The sequence below is a fragment of the Nannospalax galili genome, unplaced genomic scaffold, assembly GCF_000622305.1.
Source record: "Nannospalax galili isolate Female #2095 unplaced genomic scaffold, S.galili_v1.0 scaffold27, whole genome shotgun sequence".
Taxonomy (NCBI): Eukaryota; Metazoa; Chordata; class Mammalia; order Rodentia; family Spalacidae; genus Nannospalax; species Nannospalax galili.
The window spans coordinates 3,841,731-3,858,239 of NW_008357993.1; the positions used below are offsets into that span (position 1 = coordinate 3,841,731).

General features: G+C 36.9%; 1 protein-coding gene across 7 annotated transcripts in view; it reads right to left on the reverse strand.

The window, feature by feature from the left end:
• Fer (FER tyrosine kinase) overlaps window positions 1–16,509 on the reverse strand; it is a 512,255-nt gene that overhangs the window by 422,622 nt on the left and 73,124 nt on the right. For all 7 annotated transcript variants that reach the window (XM_029557642.1, XM_008856015.3, XM_008856016.3 and 4 more), the window contains one exon: window positions 2,742–2,915. In XM_029557642.1, the coding sequence (XP_029413502.1) occupies window positions 2,742–2,915 (174 nt within the window). The remainder of the gene's footprint in view (window positions 1–2,741; window positions 2,916–16,509) is intronic.

Below are 16,509 nucleotides of genomic sequence, written 5' to 3' on the forward strand. Positions count from 1 at the left end.
GGCTTCTTGCTGCTTGCCTTCTCTCTCGCTGGTGAGTTCATCTTGCTGCTGTAGACTGAAGACTAGCTGATCTTTTGGAATCTGTCAGACCTTCAGCACCAGATTGGGACTACTGAGACATCCAGCCTCATGTACTGAGCGGCTATGGATTCTCAGCCTCTCCAGTGTGGTGCAGCCATTGTTAGACTACTCGGACTCTATCCTGTTAGCTAAGCTGATAAATCTCTATACATATTCATTCTACCGGTTCTGTTTCTTTGGAGAACCCTGACTAATACAAACACATTATCCTTTCAAGGAAAAAAACCTCAGTTATTAACCTTTGAAGTTGTTCAAGAACCAATCCCTTATTCTGAAAACTAACTAATTAGAAAAAACAATCACCTGGCTTTTCTATATAAGCTATATTTTAGGGTATCAAAATAGTTCAAAGAAAAAGATTTTTCTTGACATAAAAATTTCTGTTAACTGGGGCTGGACAGAGGGCTCAGTGGTTAACAGCACCGACTGCTCTTGCAGAGGATCCAGGTTCAATTCCCAGCACCCACATGGCAGCTTCAAACCATCCTTAACTCCAGTTCCAGGGGAACCCGAAGTCCTCTTCTGACCTCCGTGGCATTGCACAACACAGGTGTGCTCACATACATGCAGGCAATACACTCATACACATAAAATAAATAAATAAAATATTTTTTAAAAATTCTGTTAACTTACATTAGGAAATAATAAGCATAAAAATATTGTTATTGCTGGGCATGGTGGCACATGCCTTTAATCCAAGCACTCAGGAGGCAGAGGCAGGTGGATCTCTGTGAGTTCAGGGCCATTCTGGTCTACATCAGGAGTTCCAGGCTATAGGGAAACCCTGTCTCAAAAAGACAATTTTTTTTTTCAAAAAAGATGTGTGTGTGTGTGTGTGTGTGTGTGTGTGTGTGTGTGTTTTAATTTGTGCTGTCATTGCACAAACACCAATAAAATAACAGCCCCGGGCTGGGCATGGTAGTGCACGCTTTTAATCCCAGCACTCGGGAGGCAGAAGCAGGCGGATCTCAGTGAGTTCAAGGCCAGCCTGGTCTACATAGTGAGTTCCAGGACAGCTGGGGCTACAGGGAGACCCAGTCTCAAAAAGACCAAAAATAAATAAATAAGTAACAGCCCTGGGAACTGGAGAGATGGTTTAGTCACTAAAGTGTTTGCCATGCAAACATGAAAACCTGAGTTCAGAATCCCCACAACTATGTAAAAGTCAGGCATTGCAGCATGTGCCTATAACCCCAGTGTTGGAAGGTAGAAAACAGAGACAGGAGGATCCCTGGGGCTTAAGGCTCAGCTAGTCTATCCAAAAGAGCAAGCCCTAGGTTTAATGAAAAAACTTGTCTCAAAACATAAGGTGGAGAGTGATTGAGGACTTTACCTAATATTGATCTCTAGATTACACACACACACACACACACACGATTACTTTAAGTATGAAATACTAATCAATAGCTTCTAAAACTATTAAGTGAAAGACTGATAGGAAAACTTGACAGATTAATGAAGCTGACAACAGTGAAAATTTATTAATAAATTTTTTTTTTTTGGTCCTTTTGAGACAGGGTCTCGTTGCAGCCCAAGCTAGCCTGGAACTGTGTAGACCAGACTGGCCTTGATCTCACAAAGATCTACCTGCCTCTGCCTCCCAAGTGCTGGGATTAAAGGCATGTACCACCATATTTAGCTTCTATTAATAAAATTTAATATAAAAAATGACAGATAAGTACACATTATAGTCCCCTGATAAGAAACAAGAAATCTATGCTACCTACTTATGATTTATTCTTGGTCAAATCAAGCCCCTAGATCTATCTAATTTCCAACTTACTGGAAAAAATGAAGGATAAAGGAATGAGTTATCACAAGATGCATATCATGAAATTCAATGTTAAGGAAATTCAATTAAATATAGCAAATTATCCAATTCTTCAATAAGTAAATGGTATGTTTCACAAAGAAGCAGGAAGAACGGCCTACAGATTAAAAGGCAATTATCAAGTGCAATGCATGTCTCATATTAGATGCTGATTAAAACAAACCAACAACAGAAACCATGTAAACAGCCAACTTTTAAATATAGGAGACTTAATAACATTATGAAATTTTTGTAATTTCTTTAAATAAATTAATCAAAATGTTTCTATGATTTGAAAAAGAATATTTTAGTAATACATGATAAAATATTCATGGATAAAATATCCAGGATTTTCTTTAAAATGATTCAGTACTGGAACTATAGGAAAAAGAATGACTAGAGGATGATACTAGCAGGGAGTTTGTGTTCTTTCATCTCTGCATACTTACAAAGCCCCACAATAAAAAGCGTTAAATAATTCAGAAGAGACAAGCTGTAAATGGAAAGAAATTTAGGAATATATTGACTAACTTGTTTTCCCTATAGTTCTTTGTTATTTATGCAAGAAGATCTATAGTGTACATTTAATTGTTTTACAAAGGTTAAGAGCTATTTCAGGAAACAAAAAATACATTATTGAAAGAGCTCTCAGGCACGGTTTAATAGTATTTTTTTCTTCATTAGGAATAAGTGCCATAATCAATAACCTTTTATACATAATAAAACATTATTAGAGACACTAAGCATTTCTTGTCAGAAAATGATAAATTTTAAGGTCAAACAGAATAAAATATTAACCAATTTTTTAAAGAAATTCAAGGAAAAAAAATCTCAATATGGAAAGACAAACCTTGATCATCTCTGCCTCTATCTGCTGATGAACACCTATGTAACTTTTCTTCACCTGCTGCTTGTCCTTGATCATCATGGTGAGCCTGTGCAAGGGTCCAGAGTTTAGATCCTCTGCATGTGTCTTCATTATCCTACTAAGGTGTTCTGTCTGTTGAATCATCAGCAGCCAAGACTTTAAAAAAGAAAAAGAAAGAAAGAAAGAAAATTAGCACTTGTTTTAGAAGTTTCACTTAGCTGTAAGTGTTCAAAAGCTTTAAATGTTTAATTTTATATCTATCTTTACATTAATATAAAACACCAGGTGTCCGGCAACTATACAATGAATTACAAATGATATGTATTTACATCTTCAAGTACAAATGCTTCGAGCTTCAATGAAGAATACACAGAATACTGGAAAAGGACTGAGGACTCAAAAGCCCATACTTGCATTTCTCATCTGCTATACAACACACTGAAGTACTTTCTGCACCCATCATTCTAAGGCCCTACTAAAGTTAGCAATTCCCAGCAATCAAGTGAACTGATATTTTCCCATCATCATTTTCACCTTCCTCTCTCTGATACCGGTGCCTCATTTCATCCCAAATCTTTTTTTGTTTGCATGCCTGCCTTTTATCTTCCAACATTTCCAGCTTTCCTTTCTAAAACGTCCTTCTCAGTCTTCAGTCCTTACTCTTCTGCTACCTGAGTCTTAAATACTACTACTCTATGTGTTTCTAGCAATAGCCATTCTCTTTTCTTAATAAACACTGTTAATTCTTAGTAGAACAGCACATTGCCTCAATAACAAACACATAATGGTAGATTGGGGGAAAGTGGACATATGGAAATTGCCAAAAGGGCAAACCACTGTTATTAGACTTCCTACCCTACAGATTCTGGAAAAAGTAACAGAGGGATGCTCTTCACTATAGGTCTTCAAAATTCTGTCCAAAAACAGCAACTAGGGGAATCACAGTCAGGGAGGATCCATGTTAAAAAGATTAAAAACAAAAAAACCTAAAACTGAACAAGGGATAGTTTCAAATATTGACAAGTATACTACTTCATTACTTTTTAAACTTTATTGCACTGTGTGTGTGTATATGTGTGTGTGTGTGTGTGTGTGTGTGTGTGTGTGTGGCACATGTGGAGGTTAGAGGACAATTTTGTGGGAGTTGGTTCTCTCCTTCAATTACATGGGTCCTGGATATCAAACTTGAGTAGTCAGGTTCAGCAGTAAGTGCCTTTATCTACTGAGCATCTCACCAGCCTACTCTATTACTTTTGGTTTATGAATTATTCTCTTTCCTGGTTGTATCCCAAGGGAATCCTAAGTCAAATTTTAGAAAAATATAAATGAAATTTATAGCCTACTAGAGGGAAGTTCACAGTTTCTATCCATCAAATTTGTTTTTTTTTGTATGCTTCAATATATGTCAATAAATAAATGAATAACAATTTTTAAAGGTATTTGGTTAGGGAGAGAGGTCATTCTCAGATGGGAAGCTGCTGAAATGTGTGTGCATGGAACACGATGTATGGTCTCCAAATCCATCATGTTTATTTTCAAGCTTGAAAATATGACAGGTAACCTTATCTTGACACCAAAGTTAAATCTAAAATTTAGCAAGTTGGACATGTAGCTCACAACTGTGATCTCAACACTCAGGAAGCTGAGGTATGAAAAGAATTATCCTAAGTTTGAGGCCTGCCTGAACTATATGGTAAGTTCCAGGCCAGCAATATAGTGTGGGACATTGTTGCAAAACAAAACCAAAAATATTATATTATATTATATATATTATATAATTACTTCTTATTATATAATCAATTAATTATCATTTCTTTTAATTGTTTTAAAAACAATTTAACATTTAAAGCATTTTTAAAAGCATACAAACAAAAAGTAAACATTGGTTTAAAACATAAATAGTAACTTTTATGGCTTTGCCTTTTACAATCTAATATTTTTACCTTAAAAAAATACCTAAAGGACATCTGGTACAAATATTTGACTGGATAGGACTTAGCATGCGTGGCAAAATACATGAGGTCCAGTGGGAAGTTGGAGAGCGTGGATGGGGGCCTCTAAATGTGATTAAGAACTGTTGTACGAAATATATAAAAGCTCAATAAAATTTTTTAAAAATATATCATATTGGAAAATGTACAATAGTATGTATAGAATATTAAGGGAAAATAAATAAATAAATAAATAAATAAATAAATAAATAAATAATAAATAAATAATGAGAGAAGTCAGTGTTCTTGTCCCACCTCCAGAAAGTGAATACTCTCTAAAGGGTCTGTAAGCACACATTTTTCTGATTCTACATAGAAGTCCTGGCAGCCTAGAGGAAATGCCTTCTTGGAAGTCAATGTTAAAAATCACAAAATTATCAGGTTGCCCTCCTCACCATAAAGGTACATTTGGTCTTGCTTGATCCCCTATCCACTGTACTCACTGCACTGTCCACCTCACACCGCCCTCAATAGCTCCTAATATGATGTAAGCCACTATATTGTGTAGGTACCCTATATCCTCAAAATCCTGTTTCCTCAAAACCAACTTCCCTATGACTAGAAAACTCCTCATAAGCTCTCATCAGAACCTTCCATTTATTTTCTACCTTTAACAAAAAGCTGGCTCTGTCCAATTCCACAAAGTTCCAACATTAGAGACAAACTCTTTCTACAAAAGTCCTTCCTCCTTTGAAGTGAAACCCAGTCACCTGCCCCATGAACAAATCCATTAGCATGTCCTTGGATTCTCTCTCCACAAATCCATGCACTTTTCTCCATTTCCTCTGTCACTCCTTTTGGAGGTTATAATTACTTCTTGCTTAGACTAGTTCAAAGCTACCCAAATGCTGTATGTATGCTCATTTCACTCCAATCCACTCGCCTTAAAATAGCAAAAGAAATTAATAACATTTTCTTACACAAAACTCTACATTATATTTCTTCAGCATTTAAGGAAAATCCAAATCTTGTCTAAGACCTAGAATATCTCCTGTTAGATAATTCTGTCAATCTTTCCAACTTCAAGATTTATCATTTTTAATCTACATAAATAAATCAGAAGCATATTTCCTTATTTCCTGAACATATAAAGCTCCAATCTCTTACTGGCAGTTTTTCCTCATCTTTGCCAAAATGCTTCCTCTCCTTCAGAGGGCAAGAACCATCTCTTCCTCTACAAATGTACTAAATTTCCTGGGCATCTAATAATCTCTGCTATTTTCTCTCTTATAAAAAGTATTTGCAGGGGCTGAAGAGATGGCTCAGCAGTTAAGAACACTTTCTGCTCTTCCAGAGGACCCACGTTTGGTTCCCAGCACCCACATGGTGGCTAACAACTATCCGTAACTCCAGTTTCAGGGGATCCAAAACCCTCTTCTGGCTCCCGCTGGCATGGGTGCACTTACACATATGCAGGGAAAATACTCATATACATGGAATAAAAATAAATAAAAACATTTTTAAGTATTTACCTGTATGAATACTTGATGAGCTTTAGTTTTTTGTTTGTTTAATGTCTCCTAACTTAAAATGTTAGCTCCTTAAAGTTAAGTACCATGTATTTTTCGTCACTAGTTTAGGCATTATTCTGATATATGAAATAATAGGTGCTAAATATTCACTGAAAAAGGAAGGAAGAAAAGGAAAAAGGGAAAGGAAGAGAGGAGGGTAGTAAAAATAAAATCATGACTGAATATATGCCATAAGGGGCTGAGAATATAGATCAGTGACAGAGTGCCTGCCTGGCAAGCAAGAGGTCTTAGGATTTATCTCCTGCACTGCAAAATAAATAAATAAATAAATAAATAAATAAATAAATAAATAAATAAATAAATAAATACTCATTCAATCAAAAACATGTGAAAGTGAGATAGCTCAGCAGGCAAAGGCACTTGCTACCAAGCCAATGATCTGAGCTCAGTCTGACCACCACATATAAATTGTGGCATGCACATACACACACACACATACACACACACACACACACACATATACACAAAAACACTAAATAAATAAAAATGTGATAAGGGCGGTGGGTAAAAGTCTTTTTTAGTCTAGAATTAGAAAGTATAGTGATAAGCCTGGAAGAAATTAATAGGTTCCTTTTCAACTGATAATAATCAGAGCAGTATGTAATGCAAATGAAACCCTGACCTAAAAAGAACAGTTAAAAGTGTTAAGAAAATGGTTTGCATGATGTATTACTTGAATTAGATGAGCAACTGAAGCTAACTGTGGTTAATAAAGAAGCAAAGTAAAATACACTCTCACATTTGCAATAAAGAGGAAAGGAACCAGCAGACAGAGGACAGGGATAAAGAATGCAGGAGAGGGGGTGACAATTCCTTGAAGCTTTTGTTTGAAAGCTTTTGTCCTGAAAAGGTGTTTTAATGTTCAATGTTTATATAGAATTATGAACCTCCTGTCAATGTCCTATGTCACATATATTTATCTATGCACTTTGAACAATCTTTAAATCTCAGATAAATCCCACTTGATCATAGTATATGATCCTCTTAATGTGCTGTTTAATTCAGATTGCTAGTATTATGTTGAGAATTTTTGTGACTATTTTCATCAGGAATATTGTATGGCTTTGATATCAAGGTAATTTTTGCCTTGTAGAATGAATTTGAAAGTATTCCTTCCACTTTGATTTTTTTTTTTAGAAGAACAACTTGAGAACTCGTATAAAATTTTGTACAATTTACTAGTGAAGCCATCAGATCTAAGGTTTCATCTTCTTGGAAGGTGTTTGATCTTTGAATCAATTTTCCTGCTTATTATATTCAGAAATTATTTCTTCATGATTCAGTTTTGGAAGTCTGTATGTATCTTATTCTACATACACTGCATCCTAGCTGGGTTGTTCTCCCAGACTCTCAGGTCTGCTTCTAAACTCAAGATTCTACTGGGCTCTGCCAGTTTCTTAATATTATAGTGGTTTTACAAACTTTTTATTTCATGTTAAAATTTTTGAAACAACTTAGCACCAAAGTTTGTTGATTCATAAAAATTTGAAGTTATTAAGTAGTGGCGTATTATGAACTTTGTACTTTATTATCAATACTACATTGAAAATTGGTTTGTGACAACCATCTACTCTATGATTATTAGTTTCTGTATTTTCTATTTCTAAAACTTAGGATTCACTCGGAAAAATAGAACCTGTATTATGTAGTTCAAAATATGGACTTTAATTTGGGGAAAATATTCAAAAGTTTTGGAAGGCCAAAAGCAAACAGGAGAGGGGTGAAGGAAGCTAGGGAGGGAGGGAAGAAGGGAAAGAGAAAGAGGAAGGGAGATGTACTACATTGTGTGGGCATTCTTCCTCCTCTTTAGCCTCAGAAACTAATTAGCAAGGGAGAACACACACAAAGGGCTGAGAACCTGGGAATAATAAATAATTGAACACTATCTCTTAGAGGGCCAAGTATCAGGATGAAGAGAACTTCACTCTGTCTATGCAGTTAAAGACATTCTATCAAAAGGCTGAAACTTTCAGCTCCTATTATTTCAAATACTGTCCTGTAAATTCTCAGATTATGAAATGTTAACATTATAACCAAAATGAATTCAAATCAAAATACTATGTGGAGAAAAAATAACTAAAATATTTTGAAAAAATACAAATTAAATAGCTGATTTCAAAGACCAATATCAAATACAGTAAGCTCTATTTGCTCAGTTGCCTCGCAAAAGTAAGAGATTTGGGGGGATTACTATTGCTATTAAAATGATTATATCTAAATATCTCAACACAGATCAAGCCAGAAAAGAAATTAATTACCTTTCCTACCCAATACTTTCCTTCTAGCTTCCTAGACCCAGTGCACCTCAATTACTCTGATTCTTCTTGGCCTTTTCTGATTTTGTTTTTGTTTTCTGTTTGGAGAGAGGTCTTACTGTAGTCCCACTGGCCTGGATATAGCTACACAGACATGGCTGGCCTGGATCTCTTAGAGATCTGCCTGCCTCTGCATCCCAAGTGCTGGGACTAAAGGCAAAGATGTGCCACCATTCTCTTTAGCCTTTAAACTATCTTTCTTCTGAAGAAAACTAGCCAGGGTCACCTTTGCTCTTGAGAAGCAACTCTCCTAACCTCAGGTGAGTTCTAGTACCCCATGATCTTTCTTTCTTTTGCTGCTTCTTTCCTTAGTCTCATCCTTGAAAACTACTTGGGCTTTAGAGCTCATGTCCAGAGATGAATTTGTAGTTCATCCACCTCTGAGAATCTTTATTAATACAGACTGCCAATTTGAAAATTTTAAAGAAAATAATGAATTACAGCTAGGATCCAGAGACATATTTACCTCCTCCCCAGCTTCTTTTCTCCACCCTAACTGACCCCATTCCTTTCCCATGTCCTATTCATTTTCCCACCAAATCTTCTTTATTGCTTTAGTCAGCTCAACATTTCTTTTCTTACCCATTCCAAGCAGCCCTTCCATACACTGTCCTACTCGATTTAATTTTAAACCTCCCAAATAACTTCTTAGGAAACAAAAATTTAAATTCTACAATGGTCCATACATACTTCTGCCATGTTGTATTGCATTTTTATGAGAAGTAATGTTCTCAACATTGACAATTATAAAATCAAGATACTGATAAACTTGAAGATGCTCTAATGTCTTGTCAAGACTTAATTCTTTATGTAAATAAAAGCATATCCATTTCATTAGTATGTAAATTTGATTTCATCTTTAATAAATGATAAAATTTTATGTGTACTGAAGAATTATTTAAAATAAATTTCTATATTATTATCAGTAAATGTTTGATTAGTATGCTTCCTTTATATAACTATAGACACAGTGTCACATACAAATTTCTCAGATGGAAAGGGGCTACAAGTGGAAAAGTTTAAGCATCTCTGATCTAAATGACTCTCTGCTCTTCCTCTTTAATATTGTCTACTTTCTGCTAACTCACAGGACTCTCTTATTCATTCCTCTCATCAATATGATTAGGCAAATGCTTCATCTAATAAATTTGGAAATGGAAAGTCATCAGAAAGATTAAATTAAAGATTAAATCTGTTCAAGACCACAGAGCCAACAAACAGAAAGTCAAATGCAAACATGGACTTACTTCTTAAAGTACTAGACATGACAAAACTTGAAGCTTGGAAGATACAAAAATGTGGGAACCTGAAGGCTCTTGTATCATGGCTACGTTAAGAATAACAATCTAACTGGGCATGGTAGTGCATGTCCATAATCTCAGCACTTGGGAGGTGGAGGCAGGAAAATCAGTTATTCAAGGTCATCCTCACCTACAGAGCAAGTTCACGGCAGCCTGGGCTACATGACACCCTGCCTCTAAAAACAAACAAACAAACAAAAAGGAATAATATGCTAAACTAATGAAGAATACTTTTTGGACTGTTTATAAGTTACACGGTAATCTTTAACATTTAATTCAGTACTTTACCATTAAGTCAGAGACTAAAATAAAGGGGAACAATATGTACACTCTTCAGGTCACCTTTGTAGCATAAGGACATCCAAGTGAAAAAGTCCTTCTAGACTACAGTTAGTGTCATTCTTGACATGACATGTGTCCTAGTTTGTTTCTCCATTGCTGTGACAAAATACTCTGACCAATACCAACTTGGGGAGGAAAGGGTTTATTTGTCTTACATCTCCCATGTTACAGTTCATCAGGGAGCCCAAGGTAAGAACCTGGAGGCAGGTGCTGAAGCACAGGCCATGGAGGAATGCTGCTTACTGGCTTGCTCCTCTGGCCCCTGCTCGGCCTGTTTTCTTGTGCAAAACAGGCCCACCTGCCAGGGGTGGCACTACCCACAGTGGGCTGGGCCCTCCCACATCACTCATCAATCAAGAAGATACCCCACAGACATGTCCACAGGCCAGTCCTGTGGAGGAAATTCCCCCAATTGAGGCTCTCTCAACTGAGGTGTATCAAGTTGATACTAAAGCTACCCAGCACAACATGCTCTGTTACAATCCATATTGATGAAAATGAAAAAGGTCTCCCATTATAACTTGGTTTCTAAGTAACTAAAACAATGGCAAACACTTCTACTCTCCCACTAACAGAGGAATTAAATAAAACATCTTATCTAACCAACCCCAATAATATACAGAATTAAAAACATGACCATATTAAGACAGAGGTACATATTTTCCTATGCCCCAGAAAAACAAAATTACTGGTTTGAGATTTTTTTTTAATTTTACAACAATTTTCAGATTTCTGAATTTTGTATTAAAAAATTCATATTATATCATAAAATACTACTTTTATCTGTTTGGTTTTTGGTTCTGATTCTGGGGTTTGTTTTGTCTTGTTTCATATTTCCTCTTGTTTTGTTTTTGAGATAGGATCTCCCTGAGGCTCTAGCTGTCCTGAAACTCATTGTATAGACCAAGCTGGCCTCCATCCCATAGAGATCTACCTGCCTCTGCCTCTGGAGTATGGGGATTAATGGCATGCATCACCACACCTAGCCATGAAGTATATGATTTTTAAATATTTTTATGTAATTTTCATACTGCTGGGGTTTTTTGGGTTTGGGTTTTTTTTTTTTTATGTGTATGAGTATACTGTCTGCATATATGTAAGTGCACCTGTATTGTGCAATGACTGAGGAGGTCAGAAGAGGGCATCAGATCCCCTGGACTAGAGTTATGGTTGGTTGTCAGCCATCATGTGAGTGCTGGGAACTGAACCCGGGTCCTCTGCAAGAGCAGCCAGTGCTCTTAACTGCTGAGTCATCTCTCCAGCCCCATGATACTGCTGTTTTGTTATAAAAAATAAAATTGTCCCTAAAAATAATGCATTGCTTTTATTTCACAGTAAAGAAAAAAAAAAAAAAAAAGAATGACTTAATTTAGAGAACTTTTCTTCTCCCTACCTCTCCCCAAAAGAGGTTAGTTGCATGTACTAAATAGCATTCCAGGTTTATAAAATAATTAACATAGATCTAAAATGCCTATTTTATGCTTGGGAACCAATCAGAGGTCAACAGTATCAATCATACTGCAATACATATCTGATATAAAGAAAGTAAACTGCATACTCAGCTTTTTGGAAATGAAAACTACATAGAGGAAAAACATGCACCTTTAAGAAAAGCACATGTTCTTTCTTGCCTTCTGCCTTTGAACTATCAGACATGGTGAGGTAAATCAGTATTCCAAACACAGGTAATAATTTAAGTGTTCTGAGGTCATTATACCAAAAAATATCTATTCTGGGATAATGAGTAAAAGAACAACGTGCTATTGGACCTATAATTACAGCAAGACATCAACAAGATGACTCACATGAAAAATACCTAAATAAAAGTTGTCATAAATGACTTTGTGTTACAGATTATATCCTCTAAGTACTTGTTTTCTTTCTTCTTGGTTGAATTTTTTTAATCCAACATTACTAAAATTCCGTGAAGAAAGCATAGCTTCTGCACTACACAATAACTCAAAATAAATAATCTTCTGAAGCAAGAGTTTTATTCAGAGTTTTCCTATTTACATAATAAAAATGTTGGATTCTCTAAGTCCTTAGGGGATACAGAAATCCAGAAAACAACTCATTAAATTTCCTTAAAGCAGAGTTTTCAAAGACTGAACTGTAAGTGCAAAGGAACCTTCAGATGTAACACACTTGTAAAAGTCTCTCTTTCCACAATTTCTCCAAATTTTGTTTCCCTACTCCAAAGGGTCACAAACCTGGCTGGAATCTGAAGTTACTGAGAGTCTTTTTAAAATACCAATTTTGGAGAACTTGCTATTCTTGCACAGGATCAGGGTTTGGTTTCCAGCACCCACATGGCAGGTAAAAAACACTTGTTACTCCACCTCCAGGGAGGGGATCTGATGCCCTCTTCTGGCCTCCATAGACAACCCCCTACACACACATACACACACATACACATACACATAAATAAAAATAAATATTTTTAAACTAAAAATAAAATATCTGTTGGTGATATGAAAAGGTAGTAAATTGTGCTCACTTTTGGGAAAATATACAATAAAATTATAATAGATGATTCAGTATCTATCAGATAACAAAAATTCAAAAGTGCCAGATATGGTAGTGCACACTTTTAATCTAAATACTTTGGGGGCAGAGGTAGGTGAATTTCTGGGCGTTTAAGGTCAGCCTGATCTATATAGAAAGTTCCAAGCCAGCTGCAGCTACAGGGAGACCTGTACAAAAAAACAAACAAACAAAAAAAAAAAAAAAAAAAACTCAAAACTGTGACAGCACATGCTAATGACCAAATTATATAAAAACTGGCACCCTCATACTGCTATAGCAGATATGCAAACAGCAAAAGATCTGTAGGGAATTTTATATTTATACTGGCAATACAAAACAAAACATATGTGCTGGATAGTTTTAGTTGTAAAATTGACACACCTAGGTAGAGGGGGTTTGAATTGGGGAATTGTTTCCAATGGACTGACTGGTCTGTGGCTATGTCTGTGAGGCATTTTCTTGATTGTTCAGTGATGTGGGAGGCAGCAGCCCACTGTGGGCACTGCCACCCCTGGGTAGGTGGTTCTGTATTGTATAAGAAAGCCAGTTGAGAACAGATCAGGGTAGCAAGTCAGTAAACAACAATCCCCCAAGACTTGTGCTTCAGCTCCTGTCTCCAGGCTCCTGGCCTGAGTTCCTACACAGTTCCCTCTGTGATGACCTATGACCCAAGAGAACCAAAGAAACCATTTCCTCTCCAAAGTTTGTTTTGGTCAGAGTGTTTTGTCACAGCAATTGAAAACAAACTAGAAAAACATAAATTCACATTTTGACCTAGAAATAGCATGTCTATGAATTTACCATGAATACACTCATGGGAATACAAGAATATTCCTAAACTGAAATGGGGAAAACTAATACACACACACACACACACACACACACACACACACACATGTGTGGCTGAAAGCTATATAACAAAAAACACAGTGCTGGGTAGGAGAAACCTCCCTGTGAGTTGTTGGTAATGGTACTCCAAAAGACTTCCAAAATAACTGAAGCTATTGTCACAGCCCTTGATTGTCTCCCAGAATTTGAAGGTAAGACCCTATTGCTGGAAACAAAACATACTTCAGACATAGGATTTGGAGCAATCGAGTTAGAACCAATCTAAAAGCCTCTTCCCTGAGGACTAGCTCTCATCAGACTCCCTGTGAGTTGTTGGTAATGGTACTCCAAAAGACTTCCAAAATAACTGAAGCTATTGTCACAGCCCTTGATTGTCTCCCAGAATTTGAAGGTAAGACCCTATTGCTGGAAACAAAACATACTTCAGACATAGGATTTGGAGCAATCGAGTTAGAACCAATCTAAAAGCCTCTTCCCTGAGGACTAGCTCTCATCAGAAGATACTACAAACACTAAGGAAGAAAACTAATCAATGATTCCATCCAACTGTAGACTATGAACCATAACAATGTCCAGCCCAACAAATAATTTCTTCTGATGCAGTAGTGGTATTTTCATCTTGGGAGTAATCAACAGCTGTCTAATTGGACTTAAGTCTCCCTCAATGGGTGGGAACTCATTTGTGGTAATGTAAATATAGCCAAATCACATGGCTGGAAAGATCATAGGTCCAAGAGAAAAACTTACTTTTGTCACATCCCTAGACCAGTATAGTTTCTTACTATATTCTGAATATGTATCCTTATATTTACAGAAAAGTGTACCTCTCACCACTCATCAAAGAAGCTTCTTTTTGCAATAGAATAAGACTATTACAAAGTTCCACAACTGGTCAAATGCAGAGAAGAAGTGTGAGATACCCAGCCCTAAATGACACATCATCTACAATGCAACCTCTACACCTCAGGCTCAGAGAATGCAACAAAACAAGGGCCAGAAAGAACATTAATTCATCGCTCAACTCTCACCAGCAAAGCTTCCTCATACAAAAGATGAAGAATAACCCAGAAAGCCACAACTGATGGAAGTTTAGAGAATAAGACACTGCAGAGTTCTTATCACTGAATAGAACACCTATATCAAACCTCTGCTATCCAAGGATCAGGGACCATTATGGAAATGGGGTGGAAAGACTGTAAAAATCAGAGATAGTGGATGACCATAAGGAACCAGAGTTTTCCAGACCGCTGGGAAGTTATTCATATGACCTCACAAAGCAATGGTAACAACATGCATAAGACCCATGCAAGCTCAAGCCAGACACAACCCCAGCATAGACATGAGGAAGTGGATAAGAAGAGAGCCCACTTTCTTTCAGGGTGTGACACTAAGGAGGTTAACCAGGCTACAGTGGAAGGACCACACCAAAGAGCATATGGAGACAGAAACTTGACTCAATAGGCCTTAATATAGATGATAGGGCATATGAAATTCAGTGTGTGTGGGGGGGAATAAAAGGGGTGTACATAAGGGAGGGGGTCTAAATATAATCAAAACACATTACATGAAATTCTTAAAAATTCAATAAAAAATTACCTCTACATAAGGCATTTTTGAAACATTATTTGTAATTGCTAAATATTATGAAACCTAAACTTTCATAGCAAATAAACTGGTTTTATACTGAAATATTCTCCACAAAAGGAACTAGGACTCCCAAGGAAAAGTGGTTACTTCAAGACTGTAGCAAGAAAATTTGAGCCTAGTCTTGGGAATGCTTAGTAGGCCAAGAATAAAGACATATTCAAAGAGTGATGGTAAAGTAGAGCCCACAGTTCTTGGAGAAATGAGAGCTGCCTAGGCTTCCATCTCCAGTTATTAACATTTCTTATCTTGATCAAAGAGGCCGAGGAGACCCTACCAGATGGACTTGAACCAGTGTCCAGTCTACAAAGAGGGGGGTCAACACAGAGGAATCATTTCTTCCATGCTTCCAAGCGAAGCCAACCATGGTCAAGTAGGACCTTTGACTTATCTTCACATAGGCGGAACTGGTAAAAGAAAGGAGCCAGGGGCTCCTCCCAAGCCCATGTGACCCCTGAGGAACAGATCCTCAAACGACCTTAAGAGTAAAAATAAATTGATTCATCTGGGCCAACTGTATGGACTTAAACACCCAAAAGGAAACTATAACCAATGATTAAAGGGGCCAATATAATTTCTTAAGAGTCCATATGCATAGCTAAAGGCTACATAACAAGCAACAATGCCAGAAAGGAAATACCTTCTCTAGAGTTGTTGGCCAGGGTGGCCAAGGGGATTCCCAGAAAGTAACCCAGCACTGGGAAAATGAACAGCAGACTCCAATCTTACCTAAAGGAATACTGACAACTGATTGCTGCTAGATGAGGAACAGCTGACCCTCATAGAGCAAAGACCTCTAGATAGGCTGACTAGATTCACCAGAAGGGCAAGTAGTGGGGAATGGCTGGGGGTGCCGACAACACAGCAGACAGAAGAAGGGATATCAAAGTATAAGGGCTCTAGTGGGGGGAGGGAGGCTATGGGAGGGGGCCATCTGGGAAGTGGGTGTATAGATGAATAACATGGTTTGGGATGTTCTGTATGAAACACACACACACACACACACATATCAACAAAATTTTTTTAATGTATTATATTTGAGGAGGAAGCATGGAAATTTATGTCATGTTAATTAGTAGAGGTGATAAACATCACCATTGAAATCTACTCAATGACTTTAAGACATACACAGGCGCCAAGGACCCAAGTACAACCGATTATGACTAGCAATAATCAGACACATACAGATTAGAATGCACGCACCAACACCTCAGTGTTAGTAGCAAAAACAATGAGTCTTTCTGCAAGGA